The 26,643-nt window shown below is 38.2% G+C and overlaps 1 protein-coding gene across 6 annotated transcripts in view; it reads left to right on the top strand.

The window, feature by feature from the left end:
* EXOC6 (exocyst complex component 6) overlaps nt 1-26,643 on the top strand; it is a 138,720-nt gene that overhangs the window by 19,201 nt on the left and 92,876 nt on the right. For all 6 annotated transcript variants that reach the window (XM_040992455.1, XM_040992450.1, XM_040992452.1 and 3 more), the window contains exons 2-6: nt 18,027-18,198; nt 19,477-19,524; nt 19,611-19,701; nt 21,845-21,890; nt 23,220-23,424. In XM_040992455.1, the coding sequence (XP_040848389.1) occupies nt 18,027-18,198; nt 19,477-19,524; nt 19,611-19,701; nt 21,845-21,890; nt 23,220-23,424 (562 nt within the window). The remainder of the gene's footprint in view (nt 1-18,026; nt 18,199-19,476; nt 19,525-19,610; nt 19,702-21,844; nt 21,891-23,219; nt 23,425-26,643) is intronic.

The raw sequence follows: 26,643 nt of genomic DNA, 5'->3' as shown, positions 1-26,643 counted from the left end.
CCCAGAAATCTTCCAAATGACCTTTACAGGCCAAGAATCTAACAGGGCAGCCTGGTTCATGAACTCGGGTGTTTCTGTATGATTTGCTAAAACCAATTCAGGATTTGTTGCCCTGCATTGAGCCAATGAAGCACTCTATGATTGCAGCTGCAGCCTTGTTTCAAGTTACCCGGGTACTGGTGGCAAACCTTGGCATTATACACATGATGCTGGTTTTGCAGGTGTTCAGGATGCTAATGTTATGGGGTCATAGTATCTTCTACTAAGGGGACCAGGCACTTCATGACACTACCCGGTGAAGCTGTGGGAGCAGAACTGCAGTGGAGACCCTGGAGGGGTCTTTTTTTTTTTTTTTTTTTTATTGTTGCTTACACTGTATTATGTAGTACAGTTTTATAGGCGCTGGGGATTCCCCCCACCCTGGAGGGGTCTTAGTAGCTGCAGTGGTGTGAAACACCAGGGAAAACTGCAAGCACCCTGGAATGCTGCAGACATGAGCGTGCAAAGCCAGCCCTGGAGGGCAACCTTGTGGGCATGAATGCCAGCCCTGTGGCATGAAGGCCCCTACCTAGATTTCAGAGCTTGGCTTGACAGCCTGGGAGTTAGACTAGGGCCTGTTTCAGAGGCAGCAGAGACCCCGTCATCAGTGGCAAGCTGAAATAAAGGGTTGGAATTGCTGTACAGAGTCCCCACAAGGGTAACTGGCTGCGTCACAGTGCTCACTCCCAGTTTTTTAAAAACTGTTTTCATTTGTTGTGATTTTCTCATTAGGGAGCAGGTTCATGGAATTCTTTACACTGATATTCCTAAAATAGACCTTCTTCAAAAGCTTGCTCTTGTTTTATTTTTTAAATGGAGTTGAATCAGCATAAACAATAAAACAGTTTAAGTGTGTGGATCAGTGACATATTCATTCACCATGCCATGAAGCCATCACCGTTATCTAATTGTAAAGTATTTTTGTTGTCAGTAAGGGGACCTGTATACACGTTACGCAGTCACTTCCCACTTCTCTTGTCTTGGCCATTTGTCCCAGACACCTATCCCTATGGGCTTATCTATTCTGAATATTTCATATAAATGATTTTTTTTGGTGCCTGGCTCTTTTATTTTAGTATAGTGTTCTAGGGATTCATCTATTGTTATACTCCCCAGATGGCCCCACATGACCAGGACCACGTGTGAGGACCACAGTCCCGGTCTCTCGTGCGGGTGGGAGGGACCCAGTTGCTTGAGCTGTCTGTAATGCCTGCAGGAAGCTGGTATCGATCTTAGGCACTCCAGTGTGGGATACAGGTGTCCCAACTGGCATTTTTTTTTCTTTAATACTTACTTGTTTTTATGGAAGAGAAAAGGCGAGACAGAGAAAAATCTTCCATCCATTGGTTCACTCCCTAGGTGTCGGCGATGGCTAGAGCTGAGCTGATCCAAAGCCAGGAGCTTCTTCCGAGTCTCCCACGTGGGTGCAGGGTCTCAAGGCCTTGGGCCATCCTCCACTGCCTTCTCAGGTCATAATTAGGGAGCTGGAAGGGAAGTGGATCAGCTGGAATCCTATGAGGGATCCCGGCATATTGCAAGGCAAGGACTTCAGCCATTAGGCTACTGGGCTGGGCCACAACCAGCATTTTAATTGGCCAGTCAAATATCCATCCCTTTAAAAATTTTCAAGTATAAAAGAGGATCAAAAATCCCCAAGAACTTCTGTAAGATAAAATTTTTCCCTAAGGAACAAAAACACATAGTTGTCTGTCACTATTTCATAGTATTGTCTTAACCACTGGTAATGATTTTAACTTTTAAATGAAGTGAGTATGTGTATTTCATATTTTGATACTGGGTTGGAAATTAAGAACTGTCTGCTATATACACGCATTTTAACAAACCAGTCATATACACAGGATATATGACAAACTAGCTGCAGCCAGCCACAGGCATGCTTCTTATGCTTTGTTCAAGTGGTAAAAGCGAACACTCACATTAGCTGTCCCAAAACAGTAATCTCTGTATAATGTATGAAAATACGAAACAGAAATATATAAGACTGATTATACCTAATAGTCAATCTTCTTGAACTCTGTTGTGCTTAAAAATTAATGAGGCATCCACTATTAATATATTAATAGATCATATTAACAGATTAATAGAATCATAAAAATAGTGAGGCATCCACTATTAATAGATGAATAGATTAATACACCGTATAGATTAATAGAATCATTAATAGACTCATTTTAATAGATTAATATAAATATTTCAAATTACCTAAAGATCTTGAAAATTATTTCCAGTATTTGCTGAAATAAAAAGTTTGTCAGTAATTGTTCAGTACATTCATCACTAATTTATTAGTTTATTTTCTATATAATTAATACATGACAATAAATCATCAATAATTAAATAAAATAAATAAAATTTATCACTATATCATTAACTTATCACTAATGCTAATCAAATTAGCATTATCATTACTAATTTACCTTCATTATCATAGTATGTAGAGTAGGGTGTAATTTATTGGTCAATTAACCTGTGTGTTTTAAGTAAAAACAAATCTAAGGAGAATAAAATGATCAGAGACACAAAATAAACTGAAATAAATTGAAAATCATCAAATCAGGCTTGTTTGCCAAAGTTGTGCTTTAATTAAATAAAATAAATAATGTTATTTCATATTTTGATATTGGGGTGGAACATTTAAGAACTGTTTGCTCTACACAAACATTTTTGTCAGACCAGCATGTATATAGTCATTCGTTATGTGAACTTGGGTTGTATTTATTTATTTGAAGATAAATAAGAGATAGAGATCTTACACGTGCACACACACACACACACACTCACTGTTCCCATTTGCTGGCTTAGTTCCCAGATGCCTGCAGCAGCCAGGGCTCAGCAGGCTCAAGGTGGGATCCAGGAATACATCCGTGTCTGTCATACAGTGCCAGAAACCCATATATTTGGGCCATTACTCACTGCATTTGAGAGTGTGCATTAGCCAGAACCTGGAATTAACTGGGAGTGAAACTTGTACTTGAACTCAGGAGTTCTGATAGGGGGTGCGAGTGACCCAGGCACTGTTTTTGCTGTTGTACAAGAAAACATTCTCCCTCCCCACCCCACCCCCATTTTAAAAATATTTATTTTTATTTGAAAGGCACAATTACAGAGAGAAGGCAAGACAGAGAGAGTAAGTTCTCCCATTCATTGATTAACTTGCCAGTGGCTGCAACAACCAGAGCTGGGCTAATCCAAAGCCAGGAGCTGGGTATCTCTTCTGGGTCTCCCACAGGGTACAGTGGCCCAAGAATTTGAGCCATCCTTCACTGCTTTCTCAGACAGTTAGCTGGCAAACTGGATTGTAAGTGGAGCTGCCGTGACTCAAACTCGTGCTCATACTCCACCCTGTGACCCCCAGTTTTTCAAGACACTCTGGGTGTCAGCCTTTGTGCGGTGGTTATGCCTCCCCTTGGTGTTCTTGTGTATGAGTCCCAGGTCTGCTCCCGATTTCCGCTTTCTGCTGATGCCTACCACAGGAGGTAGTAGCTGATGGCCCAGATACCAGGGTCCCTGCCACCCATCTGGTGGGACTTGGAGCTCCACATTCCTGGCTTTGGCCTGGCCCAGTCCTGACTGTTACAGAAACTTGGAGGAGTGAACTAGCTAATGGAAAATCTCAGGCTTTCTCTCTAGCTCTCCTCTGTCTCCATTTCCCTTTTGAATAAATACAACTTAGGAAAGAGTTTGCTAATTTTAAAAAATATTTTTGCCTGTAATTCAATAATACATTATAGTTAGTCTGTACCATTCTCCCCCACCCCACCATTTTTCTCCACATTTGTTTTGACCTTAGCTTTCTTGAGTTGAAAGAGGTATGTTAAAGTCTATTTTTATTAGCTTGTGTCTGTGTTTTTCTCCATTTTCATCTCTTGTGGTTTCTGTTTCATGAAAGTTTATTGCTGATATATTTTGGTGCTTAAATGTTAATGTTGTATATTTATTTTGAAAAATGAGCGTATTTATAGACTACATTTATCTTTAGCATTAAAATATGCACAGATCATAATTGTGAAGTTCAGCTAATTTTTGTTTTATTTTTCATTTGAATAATGTTCTTTTTGCTGCTTTGTTGAGCAGTCTGCCATTCAGTGCATTTCTCCTTAACTGTAGTTAATATCCCTGTAAAGGACTCAGTAGGACATGTAGTTTATCTTAGACTGTTAGGCAACATGTGTGTTACATCTGCTGTGAACAATCTGATCTTTAAAAATTTCTCAAGTCTCAGGGGAAGTAGTTTTTATTTACAATCATAAATTTACTTATTTGTTTAACTTTTTAAAATTAAAACTTATTTTAGCAATTTGGTTTACCCAGGAGTACAAATAAAGTTGTGTGTACTTGGTGTTTTCATTTCTCATCTTATGCATTTTACCAAGTTACACAGAAGTCGACAGAAAGAAACATCACTTAGTCAGGAAAGTAAAAACAGGAAGAAGGAAGTCTATTGCAGATCTGTGTCGGCCGATTATCAGTTCAGGTTTCACCATAGAGGATGTTCATTAACGACTGTTCTGTGCAATTAGCCAGAATTACAGTGAGTGACATTCAGTCCAACAGAATGCCAGCCCTCATCAAGGAAGCAGTGTTGAGCACCACACTGCACTAGGCTCTTACCTGTGCATGTAGATAGAATACTGGTAGAGAACAAGTTGTAAACATCGCACAAACAGTAGAGAAAGACAAGTAAAGTTAAACATTAGAAATGTAAGGAAAACAATTATTTATTTATTTTTTTGCCTTTACTTGCTACTGATGCTTTGACATGCCATGTGATCTTATAAGACATGATTTGTGCCTTTGTTTTTAAATTAAGGGATGTCAACTTTCTCAATTCAAAATTGACAGAATGTCTTCAACTGAATTAGAAAAAGCACATTATTTTATAAAATAATTTGAGAGAACATACAGAAAACTAAATGAAGTATTTCCTGGGAAAATAAATACAAAAAGTCTGTTTTGTAAACCAGAAATCTTTTTTAGTATTCAGTGATGATACTAAAAGACTTTGGATTCTGTGTTTATACATTTGTTTTCCCTCCTCAAGTTGCAGTAAACTTTCAGTTACCAAGTATCTGCATTGTATATAATTAGTTAGGAAAACAAGAGTAGTAGTTATTGCATCCTGAATTTTTTTTTAAGATTTATATATTTTTATTGGAAAGTCAGATATACAGAGAGGAAGATCTACCATCTGTTGATTCACTCCACAGGTGACCACAATATCTGGTGCTGCTGTGATCCGAAGCCAGGAGCCAGGAACTTCTTCCAGGTCTTCCACACTGGTGCAGGGTCCCAAGGCTTTGGGCCATCCTTGACCGCTTTCGCAGGCCACAAGCAGGGACCTGAATGGGCAGTGGGGCCATTGGGATTAGAACCAGTGACCATATGGGATCCCGGCGCGTTCAAGGCAAGGACTTTAGCCTCTAGGCCACCATGCTGGGCCCCATCCTGAATTTTAAAAAAGACTTATTTATTCATTTATTTGAAAGGTAGAAATAGAAAGAGTAAGTTCAAGTGTGAGGGTAAGAACTGGATTTCTTTTGATGGTTCACTCCCCAAAGGCTGCCATAGCTGAGACTGGATCGCACTGAAGCCAGCAGCCAGGAACTGCATCTGCGTCTGCGTCTCTCATGTCAGTGCTAGGGACCCGAGTATTGAGCCATCATCCATGGCTACCAGTTTATTAGTGGGTAGTGTATGTGAAGTAGAGTAGCTAAGACTCAGACTGGCACTCAGATACAACCGTGCAAGTGGCAGCCTATCTTGCTGTGCTACAATTCCTGTCTCTAACCTGAATTTCTAAGATCTTTACTTAGCGACATAGTGTAGATGTTTTGAAAAATTAAAATTATGAAAAGCTAGATGATAAGTGATGGTTATCATCATCAGGATCATCACCACCATTGTCATCGTCACCACCATCATTCTGGAGACCTGTTTGACAAGCTTTTTTTTCTTTTGCTTGGGAGTTTTGTTAATTTAAATGATGCCTGGAAACTCTTATTTCTGAATTATTATATGGTAGTACAGTATTTTTGTACCATAACAATTAGGCTGGAGACTGAGGTAATTATTATAGTGATCTATCAGTAGCCTATTCACTTGGGTTGATGTGCCCTACTGTTTTAGTCAGATGAGTGAGTCTGTAAGCTTCTCAGTTGTCTGTGATCACACATAAACATCCCAGTCAGGTATTCCTTTTAATTGTATGTTAGCAAATCAATATGAATTGAATCAAGAAAAATGAAAAAAATATCTAGGAAGTTACTAACTGCCTCACAAATATCTTAGGGCAGCCAGACTTTTCAAAAGGACTGGAAAGAAGTTGACTACCATGCTTCTTTCTAATTCTCCTTGATGCACTTCTCTGTTTTCTTTTTCTTTGTTTCTCTGCTTTTCTCTTTGCTTAGGGCAGGATGAGTACATCCTGCTTGCATGCATCAGCCAGGCATACACAGCTGACTGTCTCTGAATTCTAATTCAGAATTCCTGGAAGAGTATATCAGACTGAAACAGTTTCAGTTATCCAGCCTGATGTGATGGATTAGTGTGTAATAATGAGGGAAGAACATGCTGCTCATCCAGGCACGGAGAGGTAGCAGTTCTCAGAAGGAAGATGGACAGTTCTGTTCATATACTTGCAAGGGAGAAGGTCCACAACTTCTGTAATCACAGAGGAGGGTCTTGTCACCCCCAGGCTACCATCCAAATAAAGAGAATCTCTGTTGTAAGAGTTGAAATAGTGTTCTTACTAACAACATATATCCTTCATATCAGCTAGACTTTTTCACAATGCCATGTTCTTTCCTGTCTCTCTTTACCCGTGATTGAGTACCATCCTATTTCTCCTCTTTTTCAAATATTACTATTGTTGAATTCCTATTTCCTCTATGAAATGTTTGCATTTTATAACACTGTATTCTACATAGACATGTGTGTGACTACATTTTTATATGTGAATTCTCATAGCACAACTTTTAAGTTGTGTCTAAATGTTTATGCCATATATGTGTGTTTGTGTAGATGTTTTAAAAATACAGGCCTAGGGGTGGGTGTTTGGCAAAGTAGTTAAGGCATTGCTTGACTGAGGCCAGTGCCATGGCATATTGGGCTAGGCCTCTGTTTGTGGCTCTGGTATTCTATATGTGTGCCAGTTCATGTCCCAGCTGTTCCACTTCTGATCTAGCTCCATGCTTATGGCCTAGGAAAGCAATGGAGTATGGCTCAAGTTTTTGGGCCTGTACGCACATGAGAGACCTAGAGGAGGCTTCTGGCTTCAGAACGGATCAGCTCTGGCTGCTGCAGCTATTTAGAGAGTGAACCAGCAGATGGACGATCTCTTTCTCTGTCCTCCTCTCTGTATGGCTCTGCCTTTCAAATAGAAATAAAAAATAAGTCTTAAAAAACAGACATTGCTAGGATGTTCACATCCAGTGTGAGTGCCTGGTTGGAATCCTGCTGCTGCTCTTCTGATTTTGCTTCCTGTGGGAGGCAGCATGTTGATGGCTCAAGTCCTTGGGTCCTGTCACCTGTAGGGGAGGCTGGATTGGCCTCTGGCTTTGGGTTGATTCAGCCCTGGCAATCACAGGCATTTGGGGAGTGATTTAGTGCATGGAAAATTATTCTTTATCTTTCAAATGAAATGAACATAAGCAAGATAATTTTTTAAATGCAGGCCTAATAAATTGTCTTTGAGGCCTAAGACTGTCTGTTATATGTATCTGATGTGTTCCTGATACATTATGTAGCAGAATACCATGGATGTAACAGATTCTCATTGAATCCTTTTAGAACCACAAATAATGAAATGCAAATACCTTCATTTTGGGATACCAGTTTGAACAGCTACTCATGTACCAAGCTAATTTTACAAGAGCCAAGGAAACCAGGTGAAGGACTGCAGTGCTTGGTTTTAGTACACTAATTAGAAAAGATTGCCTGTGTCAGCTCTCCTCCAGCTCTACCAGCACAGGCTGGAGACACTTGTCTCCCACTTAGGAAAGAGGTAGGGAATAGACTTGGAAGCAGGTACCACACCGATCGCAGGAAAAGCTCTGGTCCCTGATATTAGGTCAGTACTCAAAGACTGAGCCTTTGGACTCTCCTTAGCCAAGTGGTAGAGGAAATGTCCTTACTGTGCCTCCCACAGGGTCTGACAGACTCCAGCTGCTGGGGAGCAGAGCAGGAAAGTGAGTTTAGGACTTCACCTTAGCATGGAAAATGTGGTCTGTTGATGTGACACCTAGTGGGTCTGGTGCACACTCATGAAACCGCATGGATGCTAAGGTAAGGTCCAGCAGGGCCGAATCCAGCATGGGCAGAGTGGATGCTTGTGCATGAGTTGTCTGAGTCTACCACAGTCCCAGAAAGAGACTCCCAGAGATGGTTTATCCCTTTTTAGATACTTCCCTTGTTTGTTCTGACCAAGACAACAACTGGGGATTTAGAACAAACTTGGAATGGGGTTTCCTCTAATTCTGAAATAATCGCAACACACCAACAGTGGACTTAAAGCAGACCTTGACTTAGGATGCTGTCTAGTGTTGATCTAGGGAAAGTTTCCAGCGGCTAAGAGAAAATAAGGGAACTGCATAGAATTTCTAGAAAAGGTACAACAAAACCTGAATTTAAAGACTGGAAAAACTAATCCTTTAGTGTATAGGTAACATATACCAGCAAGCATGAAGAACTTTAGGAGAACCATAACTCATTTAACGAACAAAGCAAGACGCCATCAACTGACTAGATAGCAGTTTGTATTAGCAAACTCTCAGATGGAAAATATTTCAAAATACTTGTTTAAGGAAACTCAACAAAGCTTCAAAAAAACACTGAGAAATGATTCAGCACTCTAAAGGATAACTGAGATGAAGAAATAATTTTAAAAATCAAGTAAGGCACCCGCCGTGGTAGCCTAGTGCCTGAAGTCCTCACCTTGCATGCACCAAAATTACATGTGGGCGCCAGTTTCTGTCCCAGTGGCTCCGATTCCCATCCAGCTCCCTGCTTGTGTCCTGGGAAAGCAGTCAAGGATGGCTCAAAGCCTTGGGACCCTGCACCCGTGTGGGAGACCAGGAAGAAGCTCCTGGCTTCAAATTGGCGCAGCTCTGACCTTTGCATCTGCTTGGGGAGTTTGTCATCAGATGGAAGATCTTCCTTTCTGTCTCTCCTCCTCTCTTGTATATCTGACTTTTCAATAAAAATAATTAAATCTTAAAAGGAGAGGGGGGCTTCTCCCAAATGTTAATATATTTGCTATTCTTCAGTTAATATTTTAGACAGTTGTTTCTTACATTGATTATTCCTGAAATTTTGCATAACTTTAATGTGTGTGAAGGCTCCCAAAGACAATTGCAGTTTTTCAGTACTACTTCTGACTTCAGTTACAGGATTTCAAGAGAATGATAACTGGTGTTGGAAATGCCATGCCAGTGAAGATAACGTTAGTTTCCCAATTCACATTTCCCAGGATTCAAACGATTTTCAGAAAACAAAATAGTCACACAGATGGGAGCAAACAGTGCACCTCAGCACCACTTCCCATTGCCAGGAGCTCTACCGGTCTTGCTGATTAGTTTGGGGGAAACTGGGTCTCAAAGTTCTTTTTGCTATGTAGTGGTTCTGATTATTTGGATTTATGTATATACTATTCTGAACTTAGATATTTCTTCTATAGCTGTTTGGGAAATGTTTACAAATCTTGGTTTTGAATCAGGTGCCAAATGGCTAGTTTGCTGCAAAATAATTAGACTAATTCACCAAATTTATTGATAGAATTTTGATATTTTGAAGCTATTTTGCATTTGACAACAAGAAATATATATTGGATAGGATATCCAATTTCATAACTCTTAGAAATTTTTAGTTTTTTTATGATTATTTGTATTATTATTATTTTTTAAATTTTGAGTGTCAGGGAACAAGACTGCGAGAGAGAGAGAGCAGGTTTGCTCTCGTGCTGTCCCGTCTCCTGATTCACCCCCAGGTGCCTGCAGAGAAACTGATGCAGTTCTTCCATGTGGGTGGCAGGATCAGTCGCTTGTGCCTTCACCTGCACCTCGGCGTGTGCGTTAACAGGAAGGTGATGTTGGCAGCTAGAGCTGGGAATCCAACGAGGCACTCTGATGTTGTGGTCTTCTTAACCAATATTCAGTAAGAAGATGTGGCCCTCTTAACCAATATTCTAAATGCTTTTCTTTGATTACTTTTATTTATTTATTTATAAAAAGATTTATTTTATTTATTTATTGGAAAGTCAGATATACAGAGAGGAGGAGAGACTGTTAATTAACGTTGGGAAAGTAGTGGATGATGGCCCTGCACCAGTGTGGGAAACTGGGATGAAACTTCCTGGCCCCTGGCTTCTGTCTGGCCCATCCCTGTCTGGTCCGTTGCAACCATCTGGGGGGTGAACCAGTGGATGGTAAATCTTTCTGACTCTTTTTCTCTCTCTGTTACTTTTTCAGAAAAAAAAAATCTTAAATGAAGCGTTCTGGGGGAGAAAAAAAATCTATTTTTATATTTTCTAGAAAAAAAAGAATTACAGTGCTCCAGTAAATATCAATAATTTGTGGAAATTGGGATTAGGCATCATTTGAGAGTATATCAGCTTTCCTAAAAGGGTAGGCATTATTTTAGTTCAAAAAACTAAAATTGCATTTCTCAGAAAGCTAGTACATTTTATTTTCTTCACAGTTATTATAATGGAATTCTTTATAATTAAGGATACAGTGAAGGAAAATGATGCCAGGAACAGTATAAAGATATGTACTTTATAAAAAATATTCTAGTTTATTAACAGATTCTTAATCATGTAATAGTCCGTGGATGTTCTTTGGTTTTCATCAAGAGGACTATTTCTTTACAAAAATAAAATTATACAGTATGGTTGCTAAGTCATTTATGGAATATAATATCTATTTAAAAAATTAAAGTAGCTTAGGCTCCTTAGTTAAAACATTTGATTTGAGGATGAAAGCATTTATGTCCAAGAATCAATTTTAAGTTTCTTTTTATATTTATTTTATTACCACTAGGTGGGGTCCTGTACACACAATTCAAGAAGGCATCTGGAAGCTTTAACTTTTTAAATTGCCATATGTCTGATATACTAACTGATCAATTACTGTATAATAACTCATATTTTAAAACTTTAATACATAGACTTGATACAATTAAGACAGTGTGTTTGTAATTTAAAAATTATATTTAAATTGTACTTTTTATACATTTTCATTGTTTTTAAAAAGAACGTCTTTAGTAACATAAGCCATCTCTTTTCTATTCATAAGAAGTTTTAAAACAATCTATTTTTTAAAATTTTATTTTGCATCTTTATTTTTGTGTGTAGCATTAAATTTTGCCAGAAGCAAGATCTTATTGTACTAAGCTGTGGAAAAGGAGGACTAAATTCCCTTGTGTTGATGTCACTGTATATGGAACATGAAGATACAATTCTGGACATGGGATAATAGGAAATTTACCAAGTTTTAATATTAATTCTTGCTAGTGCTGTTATATATGTGCATTTGTTTTCTAATATTTATGTATTTAGCAATGTATGATGCAATTATAACTATTAGCTAACTTGGGAGCTCAAATAATTAATACTGCTGAACATATTTTCCTTTCTGTCCTGAAAATCAATTTTTTGAAGAATACTGACTATTAATCAAATACCAAAAAGGGAAGAAAAATAGGTTTTGCGCCTTCAGTTTTCTCTCCTTTCTATTTTAGTCATTCTTGTTTTGTTGCATTTGTAATTTAACACTGTCTGACAATTAGCTATGCCTCAGTTCGCTCCCCTCTTCTGTCCATTGGTTGATTTCACCTGATGGGTGCAACAGTGCACATCAGGGATGCCCTGTTGAGTCATTCTCAATTGCTGATCTTCAAAGGTGATCTGGTTGGTTGCTGTGCTGCTAACTTTCTCTCCGCATTCCATGCTGCTTACTGGAGAGGCTCTATAATTTAAGAGCTAAAAGCTGGCTTTGGAGTCGAGTAAACCTGGAGTTAAATTTTGTCTTTATTACTGTTTGTATTCCATGTGTTAGTTTTTCCTAACTTCATTTGCATAGTTGAATGCCAAAAGAATTTATATTGTAAAGGTGTGGTGAACATTTAATGAAATGATATGTGCACAACACTTACTACATTTTTTTTCATAGTCATTTTTATGATCACCATCTGTAAGCTGAAGCAGGAGTAAGGGTGTGTCTCTGTAGCCAGTTAAATCACTATGGGGATCTGTTGAATGAAAGGGCACATCTTCTATGCTTCTCTCCGTGTTCTTCTGCCCCTCCAAATCAGCTCTATGATTAAGCATAGATTCTAGAGAAGAGATAAATAGTTCCTGCTGTGCAGACTGTGTCGGGAAATTCTTTTGATAGAAGGAGACAGAGAGAAAGATCTCCCATCTACTGATTTACACTCCAGATGGCTCTAACGGCTGGAGCTAAACTGATCTGAAGCCAGGAGCTAGGAGCTTATTCCAGGTTTCCCACATGCATGCAGGGTCCTAAAGCATTAGACCATCCTGCGCTACTTCCCCAGGGCATAACCAGGCAGCTGGTAAGGAAATGGAGCAGTCAGGACACAAACGAGTGCCCATATGTGATGCCAGCACTTGCAGGTAGAGGATAGCCAACTGAGCCATTGTGCCAACCCCTACAGAGATTTCTGGTACTTCCCCAACCTCCACTTATCTATAAGCCTCTTCAACATCAGTACCCCCACTGAAGTATACTTGCTACAACTGATGAAGCTATGTGAGTACATAGTTGTTACCAGAGTCCATTGTTTATGTTAGAAGGAGTTCCTGATCTTACACATCCTGTGGTTTGGAACAAATATGTATGCCTTCTATTGACTGTTGCCATGCCATGCAAAATGTTTTCATTGCTTTGAGGATCAGTGTGCTCTGCCTCCTCATTCCTTCCTCTCTCGTGACAGTCACTGAGACTGTTATTGTTCTGTAGTTTGTCATGTACCAGAATGTCATGTACTTGGATTCATGTAGGTAGCCTTTTCACATTAGTTTCTTTCACTTTATTATATGTACTTATGTTTCTTCTATGTCTTTTTTAAACTTATATTTTAAAAAAGCAGTTTAATTCACATGTAGTAATTATACTTATTTATGGGGTAGAAGTGGCATTTTATCAACTGTGCACAATGTGTGATCAGGGTAATTGACGTATGCATCACCTTAAGTATCTATCGAGCCTTTGTGTTGGGAACATTTAAAAATTTTTTTAGTATTTCAAAGAATTTATTGTCAATCATAGTTCTATAGAACATTATAAATTTGCTTCTATCCAATTGTAACCTTTACTTGTTAATTGTTATCACTCAGTCTCCCTGTCCTATGCCCTTTTTCTATGCAATCACCTTTTTAAGCTTTCACAGGTAGGAACATGCAGTATTTGCTTTGGTTATCTCTCTCTCTTCCTCTGTGTGTGTGTGTTTAAAGATTTGTTTATCTGTTTGAAAGGCAGAGAGAGAGAGTCCTTATGTGCTGATTCACTCCCCAAATGGCCACAATGCCCAGAGCTGTGCTGATCTAAAACTAGGAGCCAGGAGCTTTGTCCAGGTATCCCACATGGGTACAGAGGCTGAATCACTTGGCCCACCCTCCACTGCTTTCCCAGGTACATTAACAGGAAGCTAGATAAGAAGTGGAGTAGCCATGACTTGAATTGGCATCCATATGGGATGCCAGCACCACAGGCAGTGGCTTTACTTAGCCTGCCACAGCGCTATCCCCTGTCTTTTTTTTGTTTGTTTGTTTGAAAATTAGAACATCAGAGAAAGGGAAAGACAAGGAGACCGTCCATTCATCTGCGGGTTCATTCCCCAAATGACTGCAACAGTCAGGACTAGCTTAGGTTGAAGTTAGGAACCCGGAGCTCCATGCAGGTCTCCCATGTGGGTGGCTGAGGCCCATGCCTTTGGGCCATCTTCTGCCTTCTGTGGTGCATTACCAAGAAGCCAGATTAGAAACACAACAACAGGAATTTTGAAGTGGCATCCTGATATGGTCCAATGCTGGCCACAATTTTTGTCTATATGTGACTTATTTATCTTTTTTTTAAAAGAAAGATTTGTTTATTTTTATTTTAAAAGCAGTTACAGGAAAAGAAGGAGAGACACAGAGTTTGATCCTCCATCAGCCAAATCACTCCCTACATGGCCACAATGGCTGTAACAGGCTAGTGTGAAACTAGGAGCTTCTTCTTAGTCTCCCATGTGGATGCAGGGGCCATTGTCTGCTGCCCTCCTAGGCCACTAGCAGGGGACTGGATCAGAAGTAGAGCCAAGGGATTTGAATTGCCACCCCGCCCCCATGTGGGTCACTGACACTGCAGGTAGAGGCTTAACCTGTTACACAGTAACATAATGTCCTCCAGTTCCACCTTCAACTGAGAGAGCTTAAATATTTTTTATGGCTAGATACTACCCCATTGTGTGTATATATACCACACTTTCTTTACCTACTGTCTGTCTGGTCAGTGGGAACTTAGATTGCTTCCATGTCTTGGCTGTTGTGAATGCATTGAGTGCAATGAGAAAGAGAATTGTTGAATGATAGTTCTAGGTTTTAAGGAGCCTTCATGCTGGTTTTCAGAATAGCTGGACTAAGGCTGGTGCAATGGCTCAATTGGCTAATCCTCTGCTTGCAAATACTGGCATCCCATATGGGCATCAGTTTGTGTCCCAGGTGCTATACTTCCTTTCCATCTCCTTGCTTATGGCCTGGGAAAGCAGTGGAAGATAGCCCAAAGCCTTGGGACTCTCCCATGCACCTATATGGGAGGCCTAAAAGAGGCTCCTGGCTCCTGGTCAAGTCAGCTTTGGCCATTGCTGCCATTTAGGGAGCGAACCAGCAGATGGCAGATTGTTCTTTCTGCCTTTCCTCTGTGAAATCTGTTTTTCCAATTAAAATATAAGTCAATTAAAAAAAATAACTGCACTAATTTACATTCTCACTCAACAGAGTATGTTTATTTCCATTTCTCCAAGTTCTCGCCAGTTTTTGTTATTGGCTTTTTAATGATGGCCATTCTAACACAAAGTTTCGTGGAGTAGAAAATTTTTACTGTTATTTTTTGGGGGGGAGATTTTAAAGTTTGTCTTGAAAGTCAGAGTTACACACAGAGAGAAAGAGAGAAAAAAGAGAGAGACAGGAAAGAGAAAAAGTCTTCTACATGGTGGTTCACTCCCTAGATAACCATAATGGCTGGGGCTGGGGCCCCATGGATGGGAGAGCACTTGGACCCTCTTCTACCATTTTCTCTAGGTCAATAATAGAAAGCTGGAACCAAAGTGGAACAGGCAGGACTTGAACTAGTGCCCAAATGGAATGTTGGTGTCTCAGTTGGCATTCTACAGTGCTGGGCCCAGAAATGTTTTACTTTAATATTATTTATCCTACCGGTTACATTTTTCTTGACTTGTACCTTTGACGTCATATTTTAAAAACTACCCCACATCTAAGATAATTTAGATTTTCAGTTATCTTCTAAATGTTTTATAATTTTGCATTTTAAAACTCTGTTTTGAATTAATTATTATATTGTATTCTGGATCTTTTATCTTTTTAACTGACGGATCATTTTGTTCATATCTGCAAAGTAATTTTCTGGAATTTTTACTGGGATTGTATTGAATCTATAGATTATTTGGAAGGACTGATTTCCTTCACAATACTTTCTTCCTATTTATAAGCATGGTAAATGTTTTCATTTGATATCTTTCATTGGAGTTTTGTTTTTCTTCACACATATCTTATGTATCGGTCAGATTTATAAGTTTTATATTGGGGAGTGTCAGTATAAATAATACTGGGTTTTTAACTTCAAATCCTGCTTGCTCATTGCTGTAGATAGTTTTTGCTCCTTTGTTATGGTTGAGAAAATTGAGATTTGGAGAAGTCAGGTGGCTTACATGAAGCTGTCACAGCATAAGTGCCCTTTCTGGTTCCATCGAGTTACCCGTCCAGCCACTCGTTATTAAGTATCTTCTAAGTGATAGATGCTGGTCTTGGACAAAGGATATAGAAGGGAGCAAAGCAAAAACTGCTCTTGTGGGAGAAGATTATGAAGGGAGCAAAGTAGACAAAAATTGTGTCCTCATGCAGCCTGCATTCCAGTGAGGGGAAGATGGGTAATCATAAATACATGTGTGAAATGGTGTATTCTACAGAGGTTACTGACACAGGCCTTTGGATAGTAAACTAAATATTTAGATGGTAAAAAATAAAATTAGAAATGAAGCAGAGAAGGGGAATGTATGTGTGTATGTATAATCTAGCTAGCATAGACAGAAAGGCCTCATCTGGGTAAGTTACAGACCTGAAGGAGCAGGACCACTTGGTTGGTGGGGCTCAGTTCTGGCCGTTGTAGCCGCTTGGGGAGTGAATCAGTGGATGGAAGATCTTTCTCTCCGTCTCTCCTCCTCTCTGTGTATCTGACTTTCCAATGAAAATAAATACATCTTTAAAAGAAAAAAAGAATTGACATAGAGAGGCCAGTATTGTGTAGCAGGTAAAGCCACCACTGAGATGCTAGCATCCTATGTGGGCACTGGATTGATTTGTGTTCTGACTACACTTTGGATTCAGTTCTCACTAATGGCCTGGGAAATGCAGCAGGAACTGGCCCAACTTTGGTCAATGCCATTCTAGCTTTCAAATAAATTAAAAAATAGGTTTTGTTTTTTTTTTTAAAGATTCAGTATAAAAAGCATTTAGAACTTGACCTGACACGTAGTAAATGATGTAGAAATGTTTGTTTGCTCATTCACTAAGGATCCTTTTTTGAGCCTTAGTATTGAAAACAATATTGTCCTCATTATCAGGTCTCTTGACACTGAAACCACAGAAGCCTCCTGCTCTGTCTCCCTGTTCCTCCACTTCCTGTGCTTAACAGTAGGTTTTGGCCTATACGTCTGATCACTTCTTTTAAGGTTCCTGTTTTCCTAGAAAAGCTGGTTCAAAGATAGTTGAATGACACATGTGTAGAATGGATTGTTAACATATGGATGACACGCAGAACCAGGGTGTATCTCTCCACAGAACCAGAGTTGGTAACTAAGTGGAACAGAAAAGCTGGTCGTATTCAGGAAATGGAGGATCTGATAAGTATACAGCATTCACTGCTTTCCCTCATACCAGTCTGTATATGGTCCTGTCCTGGGCCCCACCAATCAGGAAGTCCACTGAATTTATCTTCCTCTGACTTTCTCTTTTTTGACTACATAAAACTTGCTTGAGATTCCCAATTGAGGGGGTAGACACTACTTACACATTCTACTTCCTTGCTGGGTAACACACACATCCTTTCTCTTCTCAAAGGACCCGTGTCAGGTTGTTTTCTGTGTGCCCTGGGTAGTGAACTAACTCGTCCCAGTCCCAATCGGAGTGTTGAAGGCTTCTGCTATGTCCACATCCCCTGTGCCTCAGACCTTTAATTTTGGATAGCTAGTGATGTATCTGCATGGCTTGTTACTCTCCTAATATTAGCAAGTTAAAAACAAATTCGGCACTGTGGTTAAGGTACCTACATCTGTGTTTGAGTCACTTTTCCTGTTTCCAGCTTTATTCTGAAGGTAGCAGGTGATAACTGAAGGTCCATGTCATCCTTGTGGAAGGTTTGGGTTGAGTTCTTGGCTCCTGGCTTCAGCCTGTCCCAATCCTGGCTGTTACGGACATTTGGGGAGTGAGTCAGGAGAAGGGGGATTTCTTTCTGTCTCTGTTATGTTTCAGTATGTCTCTGCCTTACAAATAGATGGATAAACATTTTAAAAGTTTATATATCCTACTCAGGTTATTTCTTCTGAAGGCAGTACTTTCAAACTCAGTTGTTCAGAGATTTAATTTTAAGATACTAGCTTTTGCAAAAGTTTGGCTTAACAAAGAATAAATTTTGATGACGTGGGAAGTTAATTTTAGTTTTCTTACATGCATGCAGGTCTGTGTATGATGACCAACCAAATGCACACAAGAAATTTATGGAAAAATTAGATGCTTGTATCCGTAATCATGACAAGGAAATCGAAAAGATGTGTAATTTTCATCATCAGGGGTTTGTAGATGCCATTACAGAGCTTCTTAAAGTAAGAGCTGATGCAGAAAAACTGAAGGTAAGAAATGTGTTAGGGTTCTGTTTATATCACTTCCCGGCCTTTTGGCTAAGATCTTGTGTAGGATTCTGTTTGCTCATGTTCTCATTAAATTGGCCAAGCATTAATTCATATGTACAAGTCATTATTTAATGTGCTTTCAAGAGGTGGATGAGTATATGTATTTTGGAATGCTTTTTATGCTGTTAACAGTTGTCATGCTAATGACAAGAATAATTTTTTTTTCTTCTGCAGCAGGTAATGCATTGAATTAAAAGGATTTCTCTCTATGTGGAAAAATTAACTCAAAACATACATACAATGAAAGGCCCTATTTGCAGTTTAAGATGACAGTTAATATACAATACTGATAAAAAGCCATCCTTCAATATACCTTAAAAACTAGTATAAATTATTATGTTTTAAAATTATAATACTGAAGTTCTTTTAAAGATAGTTTAGCAACAGTGTATATTTTTCCTATGCAAAGTTGAGCTACAGTTTCTGTCAACAGCAAAAACATTAAAGTGAGGATTATATTTCTTTAGTCAGCATATAAAATAGTTAATTATAAGATTTGTCCTATTTATTTTTCTTTATACTTAGAATGCTTAGCAGACAGAATTCAAAGGTTATGATTAGAAAACCATTATATAAAGGATATTCAGATAACAAGAGACCAAATACAGCATCAATGAGGTCACTGAGTATCTTTGTTCAGAAATTAATGAGATTTTTAATAACTGGAATGTGCTTCCTTACTATGATGACCTAATGAGTCACTTAATATGTGGGAAAATTTGAGGTTGAGTTTTGCCTGCACTTGCAGCATTAAAATGTTGCTGTGGATTGAGATTTTCATGTTTGATGTTAATCAACCACCAGGTGTTTGCATTCAGCAAAGTATGAATGTTTAATTACCATAAAATGCAATCACCATTTCCTACAGACAATGAACGGCACATAGACCTCATTGAAGTTATCAAAAAGGGACGAGTGGTCAATTGGGTCAGTGATTTGAATTGTTTGACAGACTTAGAGAAGCAAGCAAAGTTCAAAAATCCTGAGTAAATTTGAGAAGTTTGCCACAGAATCTGTTAAATAGAACTGTCATAAGTAATTGAAGTTAACAAAAGCCCTTTTCAATCAAAAGTTCAAGTTCAACCTGTAGAGTTAATTTGAATTTGCATTTCTTTGTTCTGAGTTTCTCATGAAGCATGATCTGATTACAAGGGTGAGCAGTTACAACAGAGCAGCTTTATACATTATTTGTCTAACTAAATTGAAATTATTTTTAAGGTGCAAGTTACTGATACCAACCGAAGGTTTCAAGATGCTGGAAAAGAGGTGAGAAAAATTATACATTTTTACCGTACTCGCAAAATACATACTGTTTAAATGTTTGCTTAAAAAAGACTTTTTTCTTTTTTAAGGTGATAGTTCAAACAGAAGATATTATTCGATGTAGAATTCAACAAAGAAATATTACTACTGTGGTAGAAAAATTACAATTATGCCTTCCAGGTGAGTTAAACTTGTTTATAATGTAATGCGTGGCCTGGTAAAAATTACAATATTATAGCAGCAGTCATTCTGTATTATGGAAATTATAAATTATTTGGTTATTACCTCCCAACAAAGCCCTTGATCATCTTTCCTGATTACTCTTTTACCTGAATTTCTATGGTTTTCTCACATTATGAAGCCCCTGTTTAACTGTCACATCAGTTTTCTAGAACAACTCCCACTTTCCATTTCCTCTCTGCTTAGTTTGCTGTTCATTCCCCTCACCTTCCTGTTAGTTTTTCCCCCTCAGAGTGCTTTCCCACAGGGAGAGTCTCTTTTAATTACCCTTTCTCTCCTTTGCCTAATTTGCCTAATTTTTTACCTCTAGTTTTCCATTGTTTTCTGTTTGTTACTTAACAGGTTGGTTTTGCTTTGCTCACAATCTCATTTTGCTGATAAGGTAAGAAAACATCAGAAGTGCTAGGTCTTCTCCCTTCTTGCATTTCTTCCTGTATTGTGGAAAGGCTAGGTATATGGTGTCTATTAGAGGTCAAGTATTATAGGGACATCAAAAACTTCTGAAGTGGTTAAGCCAATATTTTCTTTCCCTGGAGTTAATATATGCTGTTGAAACAGACGGGGTAGGTATGCTCAGGTACACTTCAGTGTCCTGTTTTCAAACTTTTTTTTAAAAGAACTCGAATTACCATATCCAAAGAAATAGAATATAGTGTTTTATATAGTGCTCATACAATAAATTTTAGTTAACAATGCAAATTGCAGTGAAAACAATCAGTTTATTTGGCTGAAAACAAAGTACTACTTTCTCATTTGGGAGAACAGCTTTTCACTTTTAGTCAGGTTAACCTCTAGTGGGACAGGAATATTTGCACATTCATTTTGAATAAACAAAGTAGTTGCTTATTAGGTTTCAAGGTTGAGAAACTTACTCTTCACAGTGATGATAGTTAATACCTGTTTGTCACTACCAGACACATTGTGACAACTATGAAGACAAACTATGTTTTGTCCCTGCCTGGTAATAAGCCTAAAAAAATTGGGTGCTGATGGAATATGAAAGATTAATTCAACTTCTCCTGGTGGACTCTTTTAGAGAAATAGAAAAAAGTTAAAGTTACATTTCTGTTATGGCTACTGTCTGCTTTCAAGGCTGGATACCAACTCTGAGTTTACATAAATATTGTGTTCCTGAGAGCCACATCCAGAACTGCTTTCTTCCCTCTATCCAATCTTCCAGTGATATCAAAAGTATATTGTGTATCAGGTAGTATGGTAGGTACTAGGACTGTAAAGTTGAAAATGACTTAGTTCCAGCTTTTGAAGGATCTTACAGTCTCTAATGGGAATAAAGAACAAGTTAAGTCATCAATTAAAGTGCAGTTGTTAACTTCATATCTGTTGTCAACCTTATTTTGTGGCATCTCACTTAAGGGAATGTATAGTGATGGAGTAATAGAGACTACCATATCCAGATGTGAGGATACAGTGCAAGCATCCCTGCTTCCAAATCAAAGAGGGACTCCCAGTGAAACCGTTGGACATCTCTAGACAATGGGATGGTGGACTGTCTGACATTATCTGTATCAGCAATGTTGGGGCACACTTAAATAACAGACTGATGGAATTATAACTTGTATGAAGGACTATCTATTGTATAGTCCTTCTATTTGGGGAGAATTAGTCGTGGGGGTGGGAATTTGAGGGATCCTAGACCTTACATGATTGTACCAGAAAATTAAAAAAAATATATATATATAGCATATATGAAAAGTGCAGTTGCCTAACTCGTGGGATTAGGAGGAATGTAAGATAGAGGAAGTAAACATTCATGATGTATATGAGTTGGTTAGTTTTTGAAGAAAACATAATTTTTGTGTGGAAACAATGTGGAAATAAAATAAGGTAGATGAGAAATTTACATGAATTCTTCTGGATTTAATATAATATGTTAATATATGTGTATATGTGAATGTTCAGTGTATATGGGAATAAAGATGTTTCAAGTATATAGCATTTTATTTGAAAATAGCCTAACTCAAAGTATAGACTACTAGTATTGTAATACACTCTTTTGCCTTATTTTCATCCCTCAAAAAAGATTTTTCATTTTAAAAGCTAATATGTTATTTTTTTAATGCAGTACTGGAAATGTACAGCAAACTAAAAGAACAGATGAGTGCAAAAAGGTGAGTTGGTTTCTTTCCTTTTTTTTACAAAAAGATTCATTTGTTTTTATTGGAAAGACAGATTTACAGAGAGAAGAGTCAGAACGAAGGAGAGACAGAAAGATCCACCATATACTGGTTTACTTCCCAGATGACCGCAACAGCCAGAGCTGAGCTGATCCAAGGCTGGGAATGTTAGTTTTACTTAGTGTAAACATGGTTTCTTACCTATAGAATGCTATTAATTGTTTGCCATAGGCATGTATCCAATAGGTGTCTAAGGAAAATTAAGCATATGAAATATATCCATGTCATAGGGCACGGACTGTGTTTACTGATTGGTATATTTCTCATGTCACACTGTGCCCTAATAAGTGGTAGATGTGCAGTGGCTTTTAACCTGGATTTTGTGACACTTAAAAGTGTTTCTAGTTGTTCTAAATAAGTAGCATAAGATTTTCCAAAAGAAGTTTTTTGAAAATTTTACTTTAGTTAGAATTAAGTCTGTGATGTATACTTTTTTTTTGGAACCTGATAGATATTATGATAGGTAAGATAATATGAAGTTGCAAGTCAAATTACTATTGAATAATTGATGTGATGTAGAAATTTGAAACTATTATATATTACATATATGCATATATGTAGTGATGATTGTGGTAACGTCTAGCAAATATTAATGTTACAAATGTAGATGAAGTAGACTAGGGAGACTTACGCTGGTGGAGCCATGAATTTTCAGCTTGCAACTTGTTCATGTGATTTAAGGATTACTAAATAGAAACTGATGTTAATTTTACTTGTTTTAACTACAACTGTGCCTTTTTTTGGAGGAGGCTCTACCTGAAAGATGTAGACAGAGTTAGAGAACTCTCATCTGATTCAGTCCCCAGTTGCCTGCAGCGTGGTGTGGAGTCAGAGCTGGGAACTCATTTCAGGTGTCAGGAAGCCAGTTACTCAAGCCTCGCTGCCGCTCCTTGGCTGTGCGGTTCCTGGGCTGTGCGGCTCCTGGGCTGTGCGGCTCCTGCCCTGTGCCGCTCCTGCCCTGTGCCACTCCTGCCCTGTGCCGCTCCTGGGCTGTGCCGCTCCTGGGCTGTGCCGCTCCTGGGCTGTGCCGCTCCTGGGCTGTGCCTTAGCGTGAAGCTGGAATCGAGAGCAGAAGCAGGCACAAAACCCTGGCAACCTGATAGGCAGCCTGGGCGTGTGAACTGCTACCTTAACCATTGTGCCAGACACCTTACCCTACTGTGGCTTTTGATGAGAATGGTAGCTTTTTTAATGGCTTGCAATTGCTTATAAAATACATGTGATAAGCACTTTTTATAGAGTTTTCTTTTTAATTTGTCACAGGTATTATTCTGCCTTAAAAACTATGGAGCAATTAGAGAATGTGTACTTCCCTCGGGTTAGTCAATACCGGTTTTGTCAGCTAATGATAGAAAATCTTCCTAAACTCCGTGAGGATATTAAAGAAATCTCCATGTCTGATCTCAAAGACTTTTTGGAAAGCATTCGAAAACATTCTGACAAAATAGGTGAAACAGCAATGAAACAGGTGAGATTAAAAAGAATTTTCATCTAATATTTTTTAGTAATCTGGGATATAAACTACATGTAAAGTTCACTTTAATGTTTATAAAACATTTTTATTTACTCTTTCTTATCTTTTCTGATTCTTGTTCAGGATGGATTTTTGTTCATATTCTCTTTGAATTTACAGTTGTTCCTTCTTTAATTAAGTCAGTATAACTTATCTTTAGTTACTCACCAACCAAACTCTCAGCAGTCTTCTCCATATGTGCAAAGTTATATTACCCTTTGTTGTTAGCCAGAACGGTTCTAAAATTAGCTAAAAAGTGGTAGACACAGAGTGAGGTAGGGAGCCCTTTTGTGCTAATGTTCTAAATTGTTCCATCTTTAGAAGTAATTGAAGTATTGGGGCAAGCACAGTAGCCTAGTGGCTGAAGTTCTCACCTTGCATGCACCAAGATCCCATCTCAGCGCCGGTTTGGTTCATATCTTGTCTGCTCCACTTCCTTTCCGTTCCCTGCTTGTAGCCTGGGAAAGCAGTTGAGGACGGCCCAAAGCCTTGGGACCCTGTACCCCTGTGAGAGACCCAGAAGAGGCTCCTGGCTTCGGATTGTCTCAGTTCCAGCCATTGCGGTCACTTGGGGAGTGAATCAACAGATGGAAGATCTTCCTCTCTGTCTCTCCTCCTCTTTGTATATCTGCCTTTCCAATAAAAATAAATAAATCTTGAAAAAAATATCCTAAGTTCAGAAACAAGTAGGCAAACAATAGGAAAATGTTTGAGTATTATAAAAGTAATACATTTAGAGTCAGCAGTTCTACTTCCAGGTTTTATCAATAAAAAAATGAAAATATAGCCTCTTAATGTTTATAGAGTTTGTTTAGGTGACACTGAATTAGTGACACCTCAATGTGATCAGAGGGAGAATGGAAATACTAATTATAATATATTCTTGCAATGGAATACTACTTAGCAGCACAAAAGAACACATTACTGATAATGCAGCTACACAAATAAATATCACAGATATATTGAGCCACAAAAATTTAACACAAAATGGCATGAATTGTGACCTTTGTTAATATAAATATAATTCTAAATATAATTCTAAAGCAGGAAAAGCTAATTTAAGATGAAGAGAGGAAACACAATCCAGGTAAAACTGTAGTTGACGGGAGATTGCCTGGGAAAGGACAAAAGTGCATTTTCTCAGAAGTTGGAAATGTATGATTTTTTTTTTTTTTACAAAATACGTGAGATCTATATATCTCACTGCAGAAGGAACTTCAAAGTGTTCATGGAAAATTATCATTAGATAGGTCTATTGGGTAAGGTCAGTGCTGTGGCCAGCAGCTAAGCTGCTGCTTATGACACAAGCATCCTGTTTTGGAGTGCTGGCTGTTGCCAATGCAGCTGAGAAAGCAGTGGCTGATGACCTGAGTACTTGGGGTTCTGTCATCCGCACAGGAGACCCCAAAGGGCTTGCAGACTCCTGACTGTTGCGGCCATTTGGAGAATGAGCCAGTGAATAGAAGATCTGTCTGTCCTTGTCTCTCTTTGTCACTCTGCCTTTCAGATAAATAAGTAGATCATTCAAGAAATAAATTAAGATGATTCTTCGAAAGCTAAGTTTATTTAAGTGCAAAGAATTTTGAAATCCATGCAGTTTTTTCCATGACAGGCATTTTCTCTGAACTTTTTAAAGTACGCTCATATATGAATCTTACTCAAAGAAAATAAGAGAGTAATTTGGTTGCGTGTAGAGTGAGTAGATAAATAAATGTGTAGATGAAACAAGAAAGCAAAGATAGTAGTTGTTGAAGGTAAGTAATGGTAACTGGGAATTCACTGTATTAACTTGTTTATTTTGCTCATATTTGAAATTTTCAATAATGAAACTTTTTAGAAATGATTATATTTTAACTGCAATTTCCAAGAGTTAGCTCTTAAGAGTTCTAATAATTCCAACATTAATAAATGAAGCCATGCTCAGCATGATTTCCAGCCCAACCTCTACCTCAAGTATTACATACTGCATTTTAAAAATTTAATTAAAGAAATACACCTGTTAATATTTTGTTAAAGAAATGTATCACAGGAAACCAGTAATAAGTATATGAGTTATACTTCCTATTTTGATTTTTTTAAAGGATTACTATTAATAAGATTTTTCTGTTACATCTTTTAATTAGCTTTGCATAGTAGTATACTATTACTGTTTTTCTTTTTCTCTGAGATGAAATTCAGATAACAAAAGCATTTTAAAATAAGTAATTTACCTGTAATTAGTAAATGTTAGACAACCATCATTTCTTTTTTTTTTTGTCATAACATACATTTTTTAAAATTTATTTTTACATTCTTTACATAGTTAATTAGGGTAAAAAGGTTCAAGGGCTACAGGAAAGTGGGTAAGACTGTTATTTCCACATTGTTTCCTTCTTGTATCTGAGGTAAAGGGGGATATTAAGGGAGAAGCCCCACCCAATCTCCCATTCATCCCAGGTCCCTGAAGTGGGGCATGCTCCGAGATTCTTGCTCAAGTGGTTTTGATAGTTCAACAGTTATGGATTGCTGCCAATCTTGCCACTCCAAGCATGACAATCATCATTTCTGTTAGTTCCAGAACATTTTCATCATCCCACAAAGAAGCCATGCTGTTAAGATCCCCAGTCCTCCATCTTGGGGAACTCTTCTTGTTATATCTCTGTGGATTTACCTCTTTAATATATCTCAAATAAATAGATTCATAGATGATCTCTGGTGTTTGGTTACTCTTTCTTAATTTGCTTTTGTTCAGTAGCTTACTATTTGAAGATGTACTGATTTTGAAAATTAACACATATGATTTATGCTAATAAAATTGGAGCTGTACTCTAATGATAAAAGACTTGTGGTATACATTTTTTCAAAATTAATTTTTAGTTGCTAATACACATGATCATTAGAGAATCTGATTTTCAAATCATTTTTAAAATATTTGTATGGGGCCAGTGTTGTGACATAATCTGTAAAAGTGCTGCCTGCCTCCTTATCGGCGCAGTTTCAGGACCCAGTTGTTCCACTTTGATCTGTTTTCCTCCGGATATGCCTGGGGAGGCAGTGGAAGAGACCCCATGTGCTTAGGCCCCAGCACTCACATGGGAGAGTCAGAAGAAATTCTCCTGGCTTTGGCCTAGCCCAGCCCTGGCCCTTGTGGACATTTGGGAAGTGAGCCAGTAGATGGGAGTTCTTGATCTGTCT

Source organism: Ochotona curzoniae, unplaced genomic scaffold (assembly GCF_017591425.1).
Source record: "Ochotona curzoniae isolate NIBS_2020 unplaced genomic scaffold, NIBS_Ocur_1.0 contig_66, whole genome shotgun sequence".
NCBI lineage: Eukaryota > Metazoa > Chordata > Mammalia > Lagomorpha > Ochotonidae > Ochotona > Ochotona curzoniae.
The sequence above is the reverse complement of the archived record's forward strand: the minus strand, read 5'-3'. Positions and strand labels throughout refer to the sequence as shown.